This window comes from Corticium candelabrum, chromosome 8 (genome assembly GCF_963422355.1).
Source record: "Corticium candelabrum chromosome 8, ooCorCand1.1, whole genome shotgun sequence".
Taxonomy (NCBI): Eukaryota; Metazoa; Porifera; class Homoscleromorpha; order Homosclerophorida; family Plakinidae; genus Corticium; species Corticium candelabrum.
The window spans coordinates 3,551,307-3,573,587 of NC_085092.1; the positions used below are offsets into that span (position 1 = coordinate 3,551,307).

Genomic DNA, 22,281 nt, shown 5'->3' on the forward strand with positions numbered 1-22,281 from the left:
TAGCTCATTTATTATTAAGTCTTACATCTGCAGTTGCAATAACGTTGTTTCGCTGGGTTTGTATTAGCATTCTCATCACTGATTTTGGATGGTCTTTGTCAGAGCAGGGATTTTGATTGGATTGGTTGCAATAGAGCGAAGAATGGACCTCCTTTAGCGCGACATAGTGCCCAGACTGGTTATTCTCCTTGACCTTTTATTTCACCCCACCTCGCGTGAAAAAGTGGTCTGGCTCGAGGCTAATTTAGCTTGCACATTGATTCCAACATCAGTTTTTTTCTATTCTAACTGTATATGTGTTGGTTGTAATGCAATTAAAGACTGCATTGATCTTCACATCACTTATTAGACATGTTTAATCCTGATTTCATACAATCCAATTTTTATTTTACCAAAAGTTCATACCAAAGACCATCCAACCAACTTGACAGATTCGAAATTTGTACAGACACAGTACTACTTACAGCTGCAATAGATCCATGCCCATCTGTGATGTTTGGAGTAGATGAACTCTAATTTACATGAGCTGCAGTCTTGTGGGTCAAACGTGACACAAAGAAAGCAAGAGGATTTCAGAACATGAATATAGATAAGACCTTTTAATTAATTAATGTAGAACTGAATTGATGATAGTTTTTTTGCATAACTGCACTGATCAAGCCACTCGTGCATGCTGGGTTTCTGTTTATTGGAAAATTGTTGAGCAAACAAAGTATTTTGTATGTTGTGTTGATCCTAGTGGATTGTTTTAACTAGCAAACTGACTTTCTTAGTACCAAGTCATTTATCGTTTCTTTTATTTGTATCGACAACAATATTGTTGACTCGACTTATCCAGAAGTTTGTTTACAGTTTGACTTGTTATTGGTTTTAATGCAATTATGTCTGTTGTATGTTTCCATTTATAGCAGTTATTATTGTACTGATAAATGTTCTTCTAACATTGTGTGTCAACTACAGCTTGGAAGGACAGCTCTACACGTTGCTGATAATGTGGAGGTAGTTGATTATCTCTTGAGCATTGGTCTCAACATTGAAGATCGTGATGAGGTTATACTGTTAACATTACTTTTGCTGACCTGTAGTTATTGTTTCAAATTGTTTAGTATGGCTACACACCATTTCTAGATGCATGTAGTTCTGGTCGTTTAGCTGTAGTAGAACGTCTCATTCAATTAAAGTGCAACAAAGCAGAAACAAGTAAAGTAAGTTTGTTTGTATGTAACATATTTTGTGATGACATTCAAACTGTTGTTTGTGGCATGCGATGATTTGCATGTGCCTGTGATAGTATGAAGTGTGTGTGTGTGTGTGTGTGTGTGTGTGTGTGTGTGTGCGTGCGTGCGTGCGTGTGTGCGTGCGTGTGTGTGTGTGTGTGTGTGTGTGTGTGTGTGTGTGTGTGTGTGTGTGTGTGTGTGTGTGTGTGTAACATGATTGCAATGCAGGTTTGGTTTCTCTACAGTGCAGTGCTTTTTGTACGTGAGGTGGCATGAGAGCATGTGAGAGGACGGGGAGATAAGAGCAGTTCTGGGGTCTTTGCTATTGTAATTGAGTTTGGAAGCAGGCGTGAAGACTTGCTTTTTTACTAGCCTAGCAGAGTCTCACAGTCGACTCGTTACTAACAGTCTACTTACAACGATTTTGAGAAGCATACAGTTTGTTTAATTCTTGGCGATTTTCAACCCGTGTCCTTCGATCAAAGACATGTACGGGAAACAGTGTGCAAGGGAGTCTCAGTCTTCATGCGATTGCAGAATTTGATGCAGCAATTCTAAGTCAAAACGCTACAAACACAGCTGAACAGGAACTGCACGTGAAGTTTCATCATCGGTCGTTCTAATGAAACAGAGTGTCTTTGCCTTTAATATAATACGCGTTTCTTGTCAGCATGCTCTTCACTGTTTGTCACTGGTCTGGGGTAACAAAGACTGAAATCACTGAAATGCACATGAAGACTGTCATATTTGCGATTGGAAAGGGAAGGAAGTCAAATAGTCACTTTCATGTCACTCTGCCACCAAGAGGGCAGATCTGACTACCAAGAGGGCAGATCTGACTGCAAGCAAGCTCTGAAGTAACAGACACAGCTTTCGCCCCAACGTCTCACAAGCTATAAATACATTGACGTAGCTCATTTAGTATTTAGTCTTACATCTGCTGTTGCAATAACGTTGTTTAGCTGGTTTTGTATGAGCATTCTCATCACTGATTTTGTATGGTGTTTATCTGAAGAGGGGTCTCGATTGGCTTGCTTGCAATAGGGCGAAGAATGGACCTCCTTCAGCATGACGTAGTGCCCAGACCGCTTATTCTCCTCGCCCTTTCATTTCCTCACCTCGCGTAAAAGTGGTCTGGCTTGAGGCTTATTTAGCTTGCACATTGATTCCAACATCATTCTAACTGTGTAGGTGTTGGTTGTAATGCAATTAAACACTGCATTGATCTTCACATCACTTCTAAGACATGTTTAATCCTGATTTCATACAATCCAATTTTTATTTTACCAAAAGTTCATACCAAAGACCATTCGACCGACTTGACAGAGTCGAAACTTGTACAGACACAGTACTACTTACAGCTATAATATTTCCATGCCCATCTGTGATGTTTGGAGTAGATGAACTCTAATTTACATGAACTGCAGTCTTGTGGGTGAAATGTGACACAAACAAAGCGAGAGGATCCAGAACATGAATATAGATAAGACTTTTTAATTAATTAATTTAGAACTGAATTGGTGATAGTCTTTTTGCATAACTGCACAGATCAAGCCACTTGTGCATGCTGGGTTTCTGTTTATTGGAAAATTGTTGAACAAATAAAGTACTTGGTGTCTTGTGTTGATCCTAATGGGTTGTTTTAACTAGTAAACTGACTTTCTTACTACCAAGTCATTTATCATTTCTTTTTATTTGTATCGACAACAATATTGTTGACTCGACTTATCCAGAAGTTTGTTTACTGTTTGACTTTTGATTGGTTTTAATGCAATTATGTCTGTTGTATGTTTGCATTCATTGCAGTCATTATTGTACTGATGAATGTTCTTCTAACATTGTGTGTCAACTACAGCTTGGAAAGACAGCTCTACACGTTGCTGATAATGTGGAGGTAGTTGATTATCTCTTGAGCATTGGTCTCAACATTGAAGATCATGATGAGGTTTTACTGTTAATATTACTTTTGCTAACTTGTAGTTATTGTTTCAAATTGTTTAGAATGGCTACACACCATTTCTAGAGGCATGTAGTTCTGGTTGTTTAGCTGTAGTAGAACGTCTCATTCAATTAAAGTGCAACAAAGCAGCAACAAGTAATGTAAGTTTGTTTGTATGTAACATATTTTTTGATGACATTCAAACTGTTGTTTGTGACATGTGATGATTTGCATGTGCCTGTGATAGTATGAAGTGTGTGTGTGTGTGTAACATGATCGCAGTGCAGGTTTGTTTTCTCTACAGTGCAGTGCTTTTTGTACATGAGGTGGTATGAGAGCACGTGAGAGGACAGGGAGATAAGAGCAGTTCTGGGGTCTTTGCTATTGTAATTGAGTTTGGAAGCAGGTGTGAAGACTTGCTTTTTACTAGCCTAGCAGAGTCTCACACTCGACTCATTACTAACAGTCTACTTACAATGATTTGAGAAGCACACAGTTTGTTTAATTCTTGGCGATTTCCAACCCGTGTGCTTCGATCAAAGACGTGTACGGGAACAGTGTGCAAGGGAGTCTCAGTCTTCATACAATTGCAGAATTTAATGCAGCAATTCTAAGCCAAGACGCTACAAACACATCTGAACAGGAACTGCACATGAAGTTTCATCATCGGCCGTGCTATTGAAACAGAGGTTCTTTGCCTTTTATATATACACGTTTCTTGTCAGCATGCTCTTCACTTTTGACACTTGTTTGGGGTAACAAAGACTGAAATCACTGAAGTGTACGTGAAGACTTTGTCGTAGTTATGATTGGAAAGGGAAGTAAGTCAAACAGTCACTTTCATGTCACTCTGCCACCAAGAGGGCAGATCTGACTGCAAGCAAGCTCTGAAGTAACAGACACAGCTTGCACCCTAACATCTCACAAGCTATAAATACATTGACGTAGCTCATTTAGTATTTAGTCGTACATCTGCTGTTGCAATAACGTTGTTTATCTGGGTTTGTATCAGCATTCTCATCACTGATTTTGTATGGTGTTTATCTGAAGAGGGGTTTCGATTGGTTTGCTTGCAATAGGGCGAAGAATGGACCTCCTTCAGCATGACGTAGTGCCCAGACCGCTTATTCTCCTCGCCCTTTCATTCTCCCACCTCGCGTAAAAGTGGTCTGGCTCGAGGCTCATTTAGCTTGCACATTGATTCCAACATCAGTTTTTTCCATTCTAACTGTATAGGTGTTGGTTGTAATGCAATTAAACACTGCATTGATCTTCACATCACTTCTAAGACATGTTTAATCCTGATTTCATACAATCCAATTTTTATTTTACCAAAAGTTCATACCAAAGACCATTCGACCGACTTGACAGAGTCGAAACTTGTACAGACACAGTACTACTTACAGCTACAATATTTCCATGCCCATCTGTGATGTTTGGAGTAGATGAACTCTAATTTACATGAACTGCAGTCTTGTGGGTGAAATGTGACACAAACAAAGCGAGAGGATCCAGAACATGAATATAGATAAGACTTTTTAATTAATTAATTTAGAACTGAATTGGTGATAGTCTTTTTGCATATCTGCACAGATCAAGCCACTTGTGCATGCTGGGTTTCTGTTTATTGGAAAATTGTTGAACAAATAAAGTACTTGGTGTCTTGTGTTGATCCTAATGGGTTGTTTTAACTAGTAAACTGACTTTCTTAGTACCAAGTCATTTATCATTTCTTTTTATTTGTATCAACAACAATATTGTTGACTCGACTTATCCAGAAGTTTGTTTACTGTTTGACTTTTGATTGGTTTTAATGCAATTATGTCTGTTGTATGTTTGCATTCATTGCAGTTATTATTGTACTGATGAATGTTCTTCTAACATTGTGTGTCAACTACAGCTTGGAGAGACAGCTCTACACGTTGCTGATAATGTGGAGGTAGTTGATTATCTCTTGAGCATTGGTCTCAACATTGAAGATCGTGATGAGGTTTTACTGTTAATATTACTTTTGCTAACTTGTAGTTATTGTTTCAAATTGTTTAGAATGGCTACACACCATTTCTAGGTGCATGTAGTTCTGGTTGTTTAGCTGTAGTAGAACGTCTCATTCAATTAAAGTGCAACAAAGCAGCAACAAGTAATGTAAGTTTGTTTGTATGTAACATATTTTTTGATGACATTCAAACTGTTGTTTGTGACATGCGATGATTTGCATGTGCCTGTGATAGTATGAAGTGTGTGTGTGTGTGTGGTGTGTGTGTGTGTGTGTGTGTGTGTGTGTGTGTGTGTGTGTGTGTGTGTGTGTGTGTGTGTGTGTGTGTGTGTGTGTGTGTGTGTGTGTGTGTGTGTGTGTGTGTGTGTGTGTGTGTGTGTGTGTGTGTGTGTGTGTGTGTGTGTGTGTGTGTGTGTGTGTGTGTGTGTGTGTGTGTGTGTGTGTGTGTGTGTGTGTGTGTGTGTGTGTGTGTGTGTGTGTGTGTGTGTGTGTGTGTGTGTGTGTGTGTGTGTGTGTGTGTGTGTGTGTGTAACATGATCGCAATGCAGGTTTGGTTTCTCTACAGTGCAGTGATTTTTGTACGTGAGGTGGCATGAGAGCACATGAGAGGACGGGGAGATAAGAGCAGCTCTGGGGTCTTCGCTATTGTAATTGAGTTTGGAAGCAGGCGTGAAGACTTGCTTTTTTACTAGCCTAGCAGAGTCTCACAGTCGACTCATTACTAACAGTCTACTTACAATGATTTGAGAAGCACACAGTTTGTTTAATTCTTGGCGATTTCCAACCCGTGTGCTTCGATCAAAGACGTGTACGGGAAACAGTGTGCAAGGGAGTCTCAGTCTTCATACAATTGCAGAATTTGATGCAGCAATTCTAAGCCAAAACGCTACAAACACAGCTGAACAGGAACTGCACTTGAAGTTTCATCATCGGCCGTGCTATTGAAACAGAGGTTCTTTGCCTTTTATATATACATGTTTCTTGGCAGCATGCTCTTCACTTTTGGCCACTTGTGTGGGGTAACAAAGACTGAAATAACTGACACGTACTTGAAGACTTTGTCGTTATTGCGACATAGCTCATTTATTATTTAGTCTTACATCTGCAGTTGCAATGACGTTGTTTTGCTGGGTTTGTATTAGCATTCTTATCATTGATTTTGGATGGTCTTTGCGAGACCAGGGGTTTTGATTGGATTGGTTGCAATAGAGCGAAGGACGGACCTCTTTTTGTCGCCAGACTGCTTATTCTCCTCACCCTTTCATTCCCCCACCTCACGTGAAAAAGCTAGTCTGACTCGAGGCTAAGGTAACTTGCACGTTGATTCCAACTTCAGTTTTTTTCTTTGTTACTGTAGGTGTTGGTTGTAATGCAATTAAGCACTGCATTGATCTTTGCACACTTAATAAGACATGTTTAATCCTGATTTTAGACAAGCCAGGGTTGTCCCCAGCATACAAAAGGCATGGCGCTCCGCCGTGCCTTGGCTCCCGCTTGGTACAGGCCCGCCGTGCTTTACTGAGTAGGCAGTGGCTACTCTAGAGTCCGCTCACACATTTTGCACGGTGTGGGAAAATTTGTAGATCTCGGGATTCTGAGCACGTACAAGTACATACCGAAACCAGGCGGAGACAACTGGTAAATAGAGATGGGGTACATGTAATGTGGTTATGATTATTGAACCCCAAAACTGACAAGTTCCACATTGTGATGTGTAAAGCGCCCTCCTATTTAGACCCGCCTCGTTTTGACATAAGCAGATAAGCTAAATGTTTAATTGCATTCTTTTAGAATCACCATACACTAATTTAATTAGCTGTCTCTGTAACAGTTGTTCTTTGAGTCTGTTCTCTTGTGTAGCTACATGAAGACAACGAACTTTGCATTTTAAAAATTTGCAAAGTTGTTTGAGGCAAGCAACTAATTCTTTGCATATTATTTTAGTTCTTTGCCTAGAGGGCCTGGGATGTTTGGTGTGATGGTAAGACCAATTAGGGGGATGACTGCCATATGGTATGAACTTGATTGCAATATAAGTACCCAAAAAGCAACAATGGTTGTCATGCACCGCCCACAATTGCGTCCGTAGCAACTGCAGTTTCCCCTCTAGCATCACTAAACGTTTTTATTTGGGGTGTAGCTACTGCAGAATATTAGACGACTCTAGAGAACTAACAGTGAACAGGTTAACAATAGAAATAAATGAGGAAGACATGTCAGAACTGCGACAAGATTCTTCATAGAGACCAAAAAAATTATAACAATGACTAGCACAACAAGCTTGATTCTTGTTGCTATTTTGTTGGGAGCATCTAGGCGAATCTATGGCGTGTCATTGTTCCGGAGTAGGTAGCGATCTGTAGATGTGTTGCCCCTCCGAATCACGTGCTGTCGACTGATTATGCGAATCAAATATCTATTGCTCGAGCTCTGAAATTTCTTACAGGCTCTAACGGACTTTTTAGTTTGTCGCATATTCCAAGTTGTGATATACTGCAATGTGTGAGTCATACTAATCCTTGACCTAAAACCCCTCCTCATTTTAGCACAATGATTGTGGTAAGTTATTGTGAGAATATGCACACGCTAGATTAGTTTGGCGAAAATGAGTGCTCCATTACTGAAAGACAACGTAGCTGCCAGTGTACTTCCCCATGATACTCCATCAGAGTTAATTCCCGTTCGTGTCAGTGGCAATGGCAACTGCCTCTTTCATGCCTTGAAAGTGGCATTGGCTGCAACCGTAAAATGTTTGCAAGTGCCAATGGTTAGTGATCTTCGAAGAAACTGCGCCGACGAACTGGAAAAGAACGGAGCAATTTACACAGCCCTTATTGTAAGGCAAGCCCCTAATTAGCGTCGGTGTCAGGGATGGTGCACGTTGCATCCAGGATGGTTAGTTAGCTAATACAGTCATGTCTAGCCAATGCTGCTTTGACAGCTTTGACAAGTGTAGCGGTAAAAAAGCGTACTGTTGTAAACTTTAAAAGGTGTTTTCTTTTCTTTTAACAGGTAATTACATCTGATTCTCGGTAGAAATTATCCAAAAGCATTGCAACAAATGGGAACAAAATAAGTTTTAGGTTAGGTACACATCAGTAGAACACTGGGTACCTAGACAGGTCTATATATAGTATCTCTAATAAGACTGTCAAGCAAGTTTGATTGGCTTCTAGATTAAAATGCGTTACATAAAAAATTTTGCGGGGGCGTGGTCATGAGAATTTCTGCCATGCCTTACAAAAATCCTGGGACAACCCTGTAAGCCATTTTATTTTACCAAAAGTTCATACCAAAGACCATCCGACCAACTTGACAGTGTTGAAACTTGTACAGACACAATACTACTTACAGCTGTAACAGATCCATGGCCATCTGTGATGTTTGGAGTAGATGAACTTTAATTTACATGAACTGCAGTCTTGTGGGTCAGATGTGACACAATAGGACTCCAGAACATGAATATAGATAAGACTTTTTAATGAATGAATGTAGAACTCAATTGGTGATACAATCTTTTTACATAAACTGCACTAATCAAGCCACTCGTGCATGCTGGATTTCTGTTTATTGGAAAATTGTTGAGCAAACAAAGTATTTCGTGTCTTGTGTTGATCCTAGTGGGTTGTTTGAACTAGCAAACTGACTTTCTTAGTACCAAGTCATTATATCTTTTTATTTGTATCAACAACAATATTGTTGACTTGACTTATCCAGAAGTTTGTTTACTGTTTGACTTTTGATTGGTTTTAATGCAATTATGTCTGTTGTATGTTTGCAGTCATTGCTGTTAGTATTGTACTGATAAATGTTCTTCTAACATTGTGTGTCAACTACAGGATGGAGAGACAGCTCTACACGTTGTTCATAATGTGGAGGTAGTTGATTATCTCTTGAGCATTGGTCTCAACATTGAAGATCGTGATGAGGTTTTACTGTTAACATTACTTTTGCTGACTTGTAGTTATTGTTTCAAATTGTTTAGTATGGCTACACACCATTTCTAGAGGCATGTAGTTCTGGTCGTTTAGCTGTAGTAGAACGTCTCATTCAATCAAAGTGCAACAAAGCAGCAACAAGTAATGTAAGTTTGTTTGTATGTAACATATTTTTTGATGACATTCAAACTGCTGTTTGTAAGATGCGATGATTTTGCATGTGCCTGTGATGGTATGAAGTGTGTGTGTAACGTAATTGCAATGCAGGTTTGGTTTCTCCACAGTGCAGTGCTTTTTGTACGTGAGGTGGCATGAGAGCACGTGAGAGGACGGGGAGATAAGAGCAGTTCTGGGGTCTTTGCTATTGTAATTGAGTTTGGAAGTAGGCGTGAAGACTTGCTTTTTTACTAGCCTAGTAGACTCTTACAGTCGACTCTTTACTAGCAGTCTACTTACAATGATTTGAGAAGCATACAGTTTGTTTAATTCTTTGCGATTTCCAACCCGTGTCCTTTGATCAAAGACATCTACGGCAAGCAGCCTGCAAGGAAGTCTCAGTCTTCATACAAGTGCAGAATTTGATGCAGCAATTCTAAGCCAAGACGCTACAAACACAGCTGAACAGGAACTGTACTTGAAGTTTCATCATCGGTCCTGCTATTGAAACAGAGGTTCTTTGCCTTTTATATATACACGTTTCTTGTCAGCAAGCTCTTCACTTTTGACCACTTGTGTGGGGTAACAAAGACTGAAATCACTGAAATGTACTTGAAGACTTTGTCGTTATTGCGATTCAAAAGGGGAAGGAAGTCAAATAGTCACTTTGATGTCACTCTGCCACCAAGAGGGCAGATCTGACTGCAAGCAAGCTCTGAAGTAAGAGACACAGCTTTCACCCTACCATCTCACAAGCTATAAGTACATTCACTTGGCTCGTTTATTATTTAATCTTACATCTGCAGTTGCAATGTCGTTGTTTCGCTGGGTTTGTATTAGCATTCTCATCATTGATTTTGGATGGTCTTTGTCAGACCAGGAGTTTTGATTGGATTGGTTGCAATAGAGCGAAGGATGGACCTCTTTTAGTAGCCAGACTGCTTATTCTCCTCACCCTTTCATTCCCCCACCACATGTGAAAAAGTTGGTCTGACTTGAGGCTCATTTAGCTTGTACATTTATTCCAACATCAATTTTTTTTCTTTCTTACTGTACGTGTTGGTTTTAATGCAATTAAACACTGCATTGATCTTCACATCACTTCTAAGACATGTTTAATCCTGATTTCATACAATCCAATTTTTATTTTACCAAAAGTTCATACCAAAGACCATCCGACCGACTTGACAGAGTCGAAACTTGTACAGACACAGTACTACTTACAGCTACAATATTTCCATGCCCATCTGTGATGTTTGGAGTAGATGAACTCTAATTTACATGAACTGCAGTCTTGTGGGTGAAATGTGACACAAACAAAGCGAGAGGATCCAGAACATGAATATAGATAAGACTTTTTAATTAATTAATGTAGAACTGAATTGGTGATAGTCTTTTTGCATATCTGCACAGATCAAGCCACTTGTGCATGCTGGGTTTCTGTTTATTGGAAAATTGTTGAACAAATAAAGTACTTGGTGTCTTGTGTTGATCTTAATGGGTTGTTTTAACTAGTAAACTGACTTTCTTAGTACCAAGTCATTTATCATTTCTTTTTATTTGTATCGACAACAATATTGTTGACTCGACTTATCCAGAAGTTTGTTTACTGTTTGACTTTTGATTGGTTTTAATGCAATTATGTCTGTTGTATGTTTGCATTCATTGCAGTTATTATTGTACTGATGAATGTTCTTCTAACATTGTGTGTCAACTACAGCTTGGAAAGACAGCTCTACACGTTGCTGATAATGTGGAGGTAGTTGATTATCTCTTAAGCATTGGTCTCAACATTGAAGATCGTGATGAGGTTTTACTGTTAACATTACGTTTGCTGACTTGTAGTTATTGTTTCAAATTGTTTAGAATGGCTACACACCATTTCTAGGTGCATGTAGTTCTGGTCGTTTAGCTGTAGTAGAACGTCTCATTCAATCAAAGTGCAACAAAGCAGCAACAAGTAATGTAAGTTTGTTTGTATGTGACATATTTTTTGATGACATTCAAACTGTTGTTTGTGACATGTGATGATTTGCATGGGCCTGTGATAGTATGAAGTGTGTGTGTGTAATATGATTGCAATGCAGGTTTGGCTTGTCCACAGTTTTACGTTGGAGAAGCTAAGCATTTGTGACAGCAAGCAGGTGCTGCTGTTTGATAGTAGTCTGTGTGGCATTGCAGTATGTCTGCATTTCTTTTAGTATCATTGTAAATTTCTGTTTTTTGACTGTTGTTTTTTATATCATGTAAATTGTTTATTGTTTAGGATGGATCAACAGCATTACATTTGATCTGTTCATATCTTAGTCTTAAGAATGACCATTTATCTGTTGTGAAGCTATTGACATCATTGAGAGTTGATGTGTCAGCTAAGAACAATGTATGTAGACACTTGTTGTATTTGGTTTGAAATATTTTCTGCTGTTTTAGTTGTTCTTTGAGTTCTATTGTAAGATAATAAGACATATAGCAGATGTAATTACACACAGTTAGTATTCAGTATTCTTCTGAGGAATTTTTGATCAGCTCGCAAAACAGCTCATTGTCTAGTGGCGTGTCCACTTTTACCAATGTATTCACTGTAGTCTTACTTCTCAATCAGGATATCCTGAATAACTTGTGGCAAGGCCCTAGCTACAGCTAGGAACACGCCTAGACACATCTTGTTAGAGCCATGGCCTTGGCAGTTTTTTGTGTGCATTCCAGCTTAGGGTCCACCTGACTGATTAAAGAACAGTATTAACCAATAAACAGCTGAGAATAGAAAGACATCTCGCTGACCGATTTTCATGTTCGGCTAACTGATAATTAATAATTGGTAAATGCTTGAGAAAGCTTGTTTTTACCTTACCCACTTGTGGGGGAGGAGTTAGGCCGTGTTTCCACTAGCTGCACTTGAACTTGCACATCCGGGATGTGCAAACGAACCGTCTAGTTAAGAATGTCTCATTTTGAAGTATGGGACTGCTCTGTCGCTGCGTCAGAGCAACTGTTGGTTTTCACTGATTTAGCATATGCTAGTGGGAATTTGCATGATGATGACCAAGGACACCGTCTTCTCTCTCTTCGTAGCTGCTGATTCTTTCCCCTAGTTATTGAGATTAAATGACCCTTACATCGTCTAAGGCAATCCTATCCCAGCAAAATAGTCAATATCATCAAACGGCGTTGTCAGGAGCCATCTAAACAAGTGCGCTACTGTCATGTGACTGTTACACCTAAGCCACTGTGCTAAACCTACTTTGAAGTAGGTTTAAGAAAGCTGTTTAGGTTTACAATATGACTGGTTTAGTGCAGGTGAAAACAGGTCATTTCTTAAACCAGTTTAGCTTAAACCACTTGTTAAACCGGTTTAGGCGCTAGTGGAAACGCGCCCTTAAATGGAAGCGCCGGGGTGTTAAACCGTGAGCAATAAGAGCCAGGTTATTTTTTCTGACAAGCGCTGACATTTGTATATATCGTCTATCTGACTGGTATCGACGAATCAGATCAAACTCAAATCGTACTGTCTCAAATTCCAGTTGGCATTTCACTTGCTTGTGCCTTTCCAGCCGGCAAAGAACAGTGCATGTCAGCCGGCAGTTTGCTGGCTCAGTTGACTCTGTGTTGAACCCTGTTATTGTATGGTTAAATGTTTGTGGGTCAGTGATGAGAACAAGCAGTGAAGACTACGATGATAATATATGAATGTCGTGTGACGTTTTATCTCAACTGCTAAAGCAACAAACATGAACTGTTGAGTTAAATTCCCGGTAGTGTTTGTTTGTGGAGTGTGAATGGAGGATTAAGTTGCTGTACACTTTTTTGAAGGTGTGTGTTTTGAGAGAACAAATGGCAGTTTGCTAGCTGTAGGGCAAGCTTGTAAACAGATGGCGTTGACCTTGTGGACAATTTCTTGGTTGTACGAAACCTTGACAAGTAGAGAAGTGAAGAAAGATGCTTTGTATTGTTGTGATGAATTTTTATATTGTCAATTTCTAGTGGTTAGGTGATGGTGTTGATATTTTCTGGTATTACTGCATGGAAATGGGAGAATATTTATTGAAAGCATATGCTGATAATGATCTTGTTTGAAGTTCTGATCTTAATGTTGAGCTACATTTAGTTAGAGTAATTATATTTATTTTTATGGGTCAGTCACATGACCGCATAAGATGTGGATATGTGGTCATTGGAAATGATGAGTGACACATTGGGAAGCGTTGATTTAGAATTTTAGTGAATGTGTGATTAGTAATACAACTAAAAAACTGTTTGTTAGTGTGTGAACAACATCTAAAGAACGCTGGATTACAGTAACTGTATTGGTATTAAATTTGTAAATAACTTATGTTGTTTAATGAACATGTATGTGTGTGTGTATATATATATATATATATATATATATATATATATATATATATATATATATATATATACATAGTAGTAAGGTATGAGGTGTTGCCATTTATTGCACCAATAACAAACATTGTGCTTTATTGCACAGGATGGCAAAACTGCAATGCAAGCAGGAGAAGGAACGTTGCAGTCAGTTTTTGGCAGTCACAAAGAAATTCTTTCCGCTATCCTTTCTCATCTGAAGGAATTCATTGAAGTGTGATCTGATTGTTGCATTGTGTAAATTTTGTGTATTAACTATAACTTGTTTATGTGTGATGTTAGAGTGCTGTTGCAGTTCAACTTCCCAGTAAGTGAGACAATCAAGTGCATTATGACGATGTCACACAATAGACAATACTGTATATGTAAACTCTTTTGTCATGTATAACGATTTTTTCTATCCGTTGAAGTAACAGCATACTAATGTTAGAAGAGATGATTATTTTCGTTATCACACAAGTTCACCTCACCTAATATTCTTCCAGTAGATTGTCTGTATTTATTTTTATTGTATTTGCAACTCACAACAGAGCCATCCAACTGACCACCAATAGTTTGTTTAGTTTTATGGATTGATTTATGTGAAAAGTAAGGGTAAATCCTGTGTTTGTTGTAAGGTCGGACAAGCTCAACACCAATAGCAGCTGCTTGTCATCTCTCATCACCAGTGACAGGAGGAATGATGGTCAGCTGATTAAGTTTGTATCAGTGGTTTAGTGCAATTTCTGTAGAGATTTTTCTTTGTGTAGCTAGTTGTCTGATGTGCATCTGAACTAAGTATTGCTTTCCATACTACTATACATTTATTATCAGAAGGATAGGATTTTAATAGATTATGTTGGCTAAGTGAATATAGCCATTAATGGATTGGGGTGTAGCTAACTTGCAGCTTAGATAGTGTAATGTCAACAGAAAGACACTTTGTTAGTTTAGGCGCTTTATGAGCAAGAGTTGACTTGGGTTGATGATTATCATTTAGAAATGAGATGAAATGATACGAGAACTTGGAGAACTTGCAAAGACATAAGTCAAATCACAATAGGACAGACCACTGGGATCTGTTTTTATCAATGGATTTAATGTTTTAGTTAGTAGCCGACATTTAAAATGATTGTGTGAGTGTGCTGTATTTCTCTTGTAATGGAATATCCTATAGTGTAACTGGCAGTACATTGTGTGTTGAGTACATTTATGTCGTGCTTATTATTATTATATTTTTTGTGCTCAACCAGATCAGTCTGGTTTGTAAAGTCTATTACAAGTACCAGAAGCAAACCCTGCTTCAGAAGTGGTTAGACCATCACGGCTGTCTAGAAAGAAGACATGACTTTACGAAGGATCCGAGTAGATCTCAGAAGCACTGTTTTCTGTAAGTGCTGCAAGTTGAGATGACCTGCAATAATGTCCAGCCACCGTGCAATACCTGCGTGCACTGTGCCCAAAGCTCCCAAGACCACCGGAACCACAATGCCACATGCGACTTATCTCCACTCGCAAGTCGCTGTACTTTGCCACCTTCTCAGCATCTTTCTTGCCAACATTGCCATCAGCAGGACAACTGATATCAATAAGAAGACAAGTGTTTGTCTTCCTATTTCTGACAGATGTCTGGACGATTGGCTTTGATCTTCCTTGCAGTGGGAATGGTGGTATCCCACATCATAGTAATGTCATTCGTCTCCACAAGCTTATCAGGATGATGCCTGTACCATCTGCTCTCCACTGGAACCCCAAAATGACGACAAACATTCCAGTGAATGATGGAGGCCACCTGATTGTGTCGATCAGTGTAGTCCATCGGTGCCAAAGCACTACAGCCTGCCACAATGTGGTCGACTGTTTCCAGACCTACACTGCACATACGGCAAGTAGGACTGACATCACAATGTAGAATCTTGCGCTCATAGTACCGAGTGCGAAGAGCTTGGTCTTGAGCAGCAACAACCAGTCCCTCAGTTGCAGCAGGAAGATTTGCTGCCTTTAGCCATCCGTAGGTCTCTTTCATGTTCACAGGCGGTTGCTCAGTGAGACGGGAATACTGCCCTTGCATAGGCTTCCCGCTCCAGGACCATACACGAAGAGAACTACAACACGTACGGTAATGTCTCGCATCTGTTTCAGGCGCTTGCTCAAAGCCACCTTGAACCGAGATGGATGCATTTCTGTGTAAGTTCTGCAACTTGTCGTCCGAAACAAGACTCCTCCGCAGCTGTGCAGTAAAGCGACAAGCCATGCGCTTGATCGAGTGTGAGGATTTTCTGGATTCACACTCCTGTATCATCTGTATGAAAGGATCAGAACTGTCAGCAAAGTAACAGTTCAGCCTCACAATACAAGATTGATATGTCGACTCAATCTGTTGTAACCCCCGGACCCCCATCACTGCAAGGAGTGTACAGTCGGTCAACGTCTGTAGAAGGATGGTGGACACCGTGCATAGAGGGGAGCTTACTGGTCTGTCGATCGAGCTGCTCAGGTCTGTGCACCTCCAATGAATGACGCCAATTCTGTAAGTGAGAACTGGTAGTGCAAACCCATTGATGTCTAGAATCTTGTTCCGACCATACAACTCTGTCCGGAGAACCACCTTCACTCTGCGGAAGTACTCACGACGGAGTCTCTCCCGCATCATGCTGTGCTGAATACCATTACTCTCATCTACACCCAAGTACTTGTAGACTTGACGCGGTACCAGACAGTTGATGGTGTCCGTTTCCTACCGACACTCCAGAGTTGTGTCCAGATAGCCTGCCATTGACAAAGTGTGCATCAGCACATTTGTCCAGACCAAACTTCATCTGGATGTCATCAGAGAAGGTACGCACCGTGTGCAACAACCCATGCAACTGATCAGAGTTTCTGCAATACAGCTTCAGATCATCCATGTAAAGTAGATGACTGATGAGCTGACATTTGGCAGTCTCACCATGCCCAGTGGTCATCCGGTAGCCGTAACCGGTTCTGTTTAACTCCTTACTCAGAGGATTGAGAGCCATACAGAAGAGAAGTGGAGAAAGTGAGTCACCTTGGAAAATACTCGTTCTGATCTGCATTAGTCTTGTCTTGATTGTACTGTCTCAGCAAGAAGCACTATAGATGTCCTCCAACTCTTCATCACACGTGACAGGAGCTTGCACAAGACTGGCATCTGAAGGCATTGGAGCAATCAACTGTGTTGCACGCTGTCATAGGCTTTCTGGTAGTCCGCCCAAGCCAGGCTCAAGCTCGTGCCTGGTCTTACAGTCTTTGTTATGCAGCTTGTTGATCAACAGCTGATCCTTTGCACCAAAAGATCCATGTCGACAACCCTTCTGCTCCGGAGCCATGAGGTTTCTCTGATCCAAATGCCCTGCAATCCTCTGCCTGATGACTGAGGTGAGTGTCTTATAGAAGACAGACAGACACATGATAGGCCAGTAATTTTTGGCCGGGTCAGTCGTGTCATTCTTAGGAATCCAAGTGGTTGTTCTTGGAGACAACCAGTCAGGTGCAGAGTCTGGATTCTGAACCAGCAGGTTGTAGTTGGAGTCAGATCAGTGTGAAGACACGTGATACGCTTGACCCATAAACCATAAACTTTATCTGGACCAGGAGACTTCCAGTTGTGACCTCATTGTGTGAGATAGGTAACCACTTTTGCTCATCTCTCGGGTGCATCTTGCCATCAGTTTGACGTCTTAGCCAGAAGGCAGACTCATTGTGATGTACCTCAGTTTCTAGGGTACTACCCAATACTGCTCGATCTCAGACTCGGATGGCAGGGAAGTGACCTGGATAGTCTGCTACCTAACTCTCTGTAAAACCATCCAGCATCTCGTTGAAACAAACTGTTCTGGCGAAGTCTCTTACGATTCTTCTCCAGCCTCCTGGTTTGCTCGACCTTGGACTTAAGTTCCATTTTGAAGTGATTGATGGTGACCTCACAACTTTCCGAACAGGAAATGCCCAACCGATGTCTGAGAAGTCGGAGTTCATATAACATACGAATGCACGATGAACCCTTTTTAACCTCCAGCAACAGTGAGATCGCTTGTCGAAGTGTGAAAATCTCCATATCCAGCCTTCGTCTCCATGTCGGTGTTTGAGAATTGGTTGATTTTGTCGTCTTTGAGCCCTGCCTTTTGGACACTAGTGAAGCAGCAGAGTATACCGGGTAACTGATTTCACTCATATCTGGTTCATCCTTCAACGAATTGATGATCGTGTTAAGATCACCAATAAGTTTCAGGGTTCCACTGTTCACAAAGATTCGTGGAAGGCGTTGTCTCTCACAGATAGGAATTTGCCTGACTTTCTGCAACTCCTCAAGAAACTCTCGACAAAGTACAGGGTCTACAGCAGCATCACTATCAAGCGAAAGACCATCCTCCGTTTGACAGCAGTCTGGACTGAGTTGAGATGTAGTAGTTTTCATCTTTTCTAGCTGAGAAGCTATACTAGGATGTGTAGTCATCAGATCAGAGCTCACAGAGTCACAAGGGGATGGTGATTCCTTGATAGCACTGCACTGAACTGAATCCAAAGTGTCATCTACGGATAGGATATCACCACTATCTTTTGCAGATGAGCAGTCCTTGGAGAACAGTGACTGATTGAACAAGGGAGTCATCTTCCAAGTGATTAGCAGACTCATGACCCTCTGGCATCATTGACACGAGAGGTTTCCCACTACATGCAGCAGGCGCCATCCTGACTGAAGCCATGCAAGGTGACACATCGTCAAGCAATGGCGTGACAACTGAACTATCAGCTGATAGAGCAGAAACCACATCCAACGCCGACATCTGCACACCAGGACAAAACATCAGTCGTTACAGATAACAAACCTGAGACCGGCTTTCCATCCTGTGCAGCCTCACGTTTAATCTCCTCCAACTCTGATTCAGTCAGACTTCCAGAAGTTAGGAGATATCGCTTCTGGTCTGCCAAATTCTGCTCAGAGACGTCAGTCAGAGAAGGATTTCGCTCTCACCACAGCTGATGCATGGTTTTTTTTGAAAGCAGAGAACTTGCATGACAACAGCACGTGGTAATAACAAAACATCATCTTCCTATTAATTTTTCGCGTCTGTTTCCGTCGTCTTGTTGCATTGCCACTCCTGTTAGCCGAAACACAATATTTGCTAAGAACAGTGGGCATCACAGTAGTCTCGTCAGTGGGATTTGAAGCCGAATTCAAATCAGGCGCTGCACAAGATATGGTTCAACCAGTCGCCCTACGCCCAGAACTATTCCTGGTCTTATTATTATATGTGTCGCTATGTCTCTCCATGATGGGGAATTGGGTTCTTTATCCTCATCTGGGCACCCACCAACCTGGCAGATGAGCCCAGCAGGGTACATGTTTCTGTGTAGTCCACACGGCAATCAATGACTAGCCAATTCGATATAGATTGCAGGCAATACGGTGACCACAAACATCGGGACAGCACACCTAGTGGATGTCAATGACTACCAAGAAAGCACTGAACGTCATCGTCAACAGACCGTTTGCCAGACCACAAACTCCCCAACGACTGAAACGAGTCATAGTCTCATGGATAAAGCTAGAGAAACATGAGAAAGAAAGACAGACAAGTTTCGTAATTTACTGTTGTCACTGGGGTTTGAACTCCCAAACCATAGATTGGTAGCCATTGTCGCTAACCACTAAGCCACGGCGGTGACTTTATGTCGTTATGCCCCTCCATAATGGGCAATTGGGGTCTTTATCCCTATCTGGGCACCCACCAACCCGGCAGGTGAGCCCAGCAGGGTACATGTTTCTGTGTAGTCCACACGGCGATCAATGACTAGCCAATTTGATATAGATTGCAGGCATTACAGTGACTGCAAACTTGATGCAGCACGTCTATTACTATTATGTGTCGTGCTCAACCAGATCAGTCTGGTTTATAAAGTCTTATTATTATTATTATTATTATGTGTCGTTATGCCCCTCCATAATGGGCAAGTGGGGTCTTTACCCCCATCTGGACGCCCACCAACCCGGCAGGTGAGCCCAGCGGGGTACATGTTTCCGTGTAGTCCATACGGCGATCAATGACTAGCCAATTCGATATAGATTGCAGGCATTACGGTGACCGCGTACTCGATACAGCACGCCTAGTGGATATCAACGACCACCAGGAAAGCACTGGACGTCATCGTCAACGGACCGTTCGCCAGACCACAGAAACTCCCCAACGACTGAAACGAGTCATAGTCTCATGGATAAAGCTAGAGAAACATGAGAAAGAAAGACAGACAAGTTTCATAATTTACTGTCGTCACTGGGCTTTGAACCCCCAAACCATGGAGTGGTAGCCATTGTCGCTAACCACTAAGCCACGGCGGTGATTATTATTATAATTATTATTATTATAAGATTTTTTATTTGTACAGGCCACTACACCCATGCTACGATCTCGAACAGATGCGGCAAAACAGGTAGATGAAGAGTTAGTACAACATCTGATTCAACAAATAGATCAAGTGACACAAGACGGTTTAGCAAAAGATAGGCAAATGGATGATTTGAGACAACAAATCACAGATCTACAGAAGGCACTGAGAGATGAGCAGTTGCAGAGACAACAGGCAGTTGCTGGAGAAAGAAGGGAGAAAGAACAGGCAGTTGCTAGAGAAAGAAGGGCGAAAGAAGAGCTACGACAACGATTACAACGAGAGCAAGACGACGTTCAGAATGATCTCGATGAAGCTCGACAACAAATTGAGCAAATGAGTGTAGAGAAGGAAAATGTTCAACAATTACTAAATGAAGCACAAATAGAAACAGCTGACATTGTAGAGCTGCTTTCAGATGCCGATGCTGCAATTGAACAATACAAGCGAGAACAAGAAAATGAAGTTTTAAAGATTCCTCCACGTGACATTCAATTGACTGGCACAGAACTAGGACGTGGATCATATGGAGGTGAGACACACTTTAGGCCAGCACCTATAGATTTACATGGTACAATTAGCTAAGGCCGGCTTGTGTTGGCTTGGCAATAAAGGCTTGGACAGTCCAGCACAGCTCAGCATAGCTTGAACTGCATTTACTTCACGTTTTCAAATACAGCTTGTCCAACTTTTCATGTGTGAGTTGCTTGTGCAATGATAGATTAAGACTGTATTGTTATTTAGCTGTTTATGTTGGATATTGGGATGGCTGTCCTGTTGCTGTCAAATGTTTGTATGATGATTTGGCTGATGTTGAACGATATGTTCAACTTGTGCAACAAGAAGCAACTGTTGCATGGAAGATACATCATCCCAACATTGCTGCTGTTTGTGGTGTCACTCTGGAGAAAGAAGTCAAGAAGGCATGGGTTATCATGGAGTTACTGAGCGGCTCTGTTTCTAGCGTGATCGATGCATGTCAACGAGATGCTGCACCTCTAACTGTACGAGAAAAAGTTGACATGTCACATGATTCTTTGTGTGGACTGGATCACATTCACTCCATGGTGAGAACAGTGAATGAAATAAGGTTGAGCCAATATCATCTCATTCACACGTAAATGATCAAATTTGTAAAGGAAGTTAGCCAATTGTCTAACTGACAGATTAGCACAGGCAGACAGACAGACGGATAGAAAGACTGATAAATTTATTTATGGTACACGAAACATAGACCAAACAGTCTCGTTATCACACAAGGTGGCAGGAAGGCAAACTTAGAAGACTGACAGTTAGACTGTGGAAAATAGATCAGGTAGTAATTACACAATTTTATATAATCACCTAGTCAACAAACATTCATGAATGGAGACTAAGATCAGTAAACAACTTAACTTATACAGAATTGTCAAAATCATGGAAGGATCAATTCATGCGGACTTACAAGTAACTGCTGAGACAATTAAGTATATCAATGTAGATACTCTGTACCATTTCCTTGATTGTTTCTGGTCTTATTGTTTGTTGTGTTGTTATAGCAACCCATGGAGATTCTGCACGGTGACATTTGCCCAAGGAACATCCTGGTAACTGCAATGATGAGAGCCAAACTGGGTGATCTAGGAGCCGCTCGTTTTCAAGATGCTAAGCTTTCAGCCGGCCTTCTCAGTCCAGAATACACAGCAACGGAGAGATTTGATGCTTCAGCTCTACCAAAAAGCAAGGAGACTGACATGTACAGTCTGGGAGTGACCCTATGTGAACTGTTCACTGCTGTTATTCCAGACCGTAGAAAAAGAATGGATCAAGTCTTACTTGTCCGTCAGCTAAACGTCCGTTCCTTATGTAAGCACTTGATGAGAGATAATCCTGCCACACGACCAACAGCAGCTGAGGCTCGCAGAATCATTAGTCGTATTCGTGATACAGATGAATATGCAGCATGTCCTCCTAAACGAATGGTAAAGGGTGTAATGGATGGAGTGGCTGATGTCACTCTTGTTCATCCCAATTGGTGATGTTGACATGTCATCGAACCATGTGGTTGTTTTATGTTTTTACTTGATATCATTTCTGTGTTTGTAGAAAAGATTTCCTTAGCACTAGCAATGACCTTAGCTCTGGTTTTGCACGTTGTATTCTCGAATTGACCAGACAATGTCGAAGTAGCATTTTTCAGTATTGATATTGTTAATTGGAAGGTTTGATGTATACACTTTGTCTACTGCACTTATGATCTGTTGTTCAAATTGACTTATGCTGTGTTTAATA

General features: G+C 40.9%; 2 protein-coding genes across 2 annotated transcripts; one reads left to right on the forward strand and one right to left on the reverse strand.

Moving 5' to 3' along the window:
• Window positions 1–966: 966 nt before the first annotated feature.
• On the forward strand, window positions 967–22,223 carry LOC134183210 (probable serine/threonine-protein kinase DDB_G0281745). Its single transcript, XM_062650692.1, has 17 exons — window positions 967–1,050; window positions 1,107–1,205; window positions 3,073–3,162; window positions 3,219–3,317; window positions 5,057–5,146; window positions 5,203–5,301; window positions 8,992–9,081; window positions 9,138–9,236; window positions 10,967–11,056; window positions 11,113–11,211; window positions 11,513–11,626; window positions 13,733–13,840; window positions 13,909–13,933; window positions 14,244–14,311; window positions 20,011–20,542; window positions 20,755–21,077; window positions 21,549–22,223. The coding sequence occupies exons 12-17, from the start codon at window positions 13,748–13,750 to the stop codon at window positions 22,026–22,028; spliced, it is 1,521 nt and encodes a 506-aa protein (XP_062506676.1). The 5' UTR covers window positions 967–1,050; window positions 1,107–1,205; window positions 3,073–3,162; window positions 3,219–3,317; window positions 5,057–5,146; window positions 5,203–5,301; window positions 8,992–9,081; window positions 9,138–9,236; window positions 10,967–11,056; window positions 11,113–11,211; window positions 11,513–11,626; window positions 13,733–13,747; the 3' UTR covers window positions 22,029–22,223.
• LOC134183211 (uncharacterized) lies at window positions 17,071–19,383 on the reverse strand. Its single transcript, XM_062650693.1, has one exon. The coding sequence runs from the start codon at window positions 18,257–18,259 to the stop codon at window positions 17,351–17,353; it is 909 nt and encodes a 302-aa protein (XP_062506677.1). The 5' UTR covers window positions 18,260–19,383; the 3' UTR covers window positions 17,071–17,350.
• Window positions 22,224–22,281: the final 58 nt, after the last annotated feature.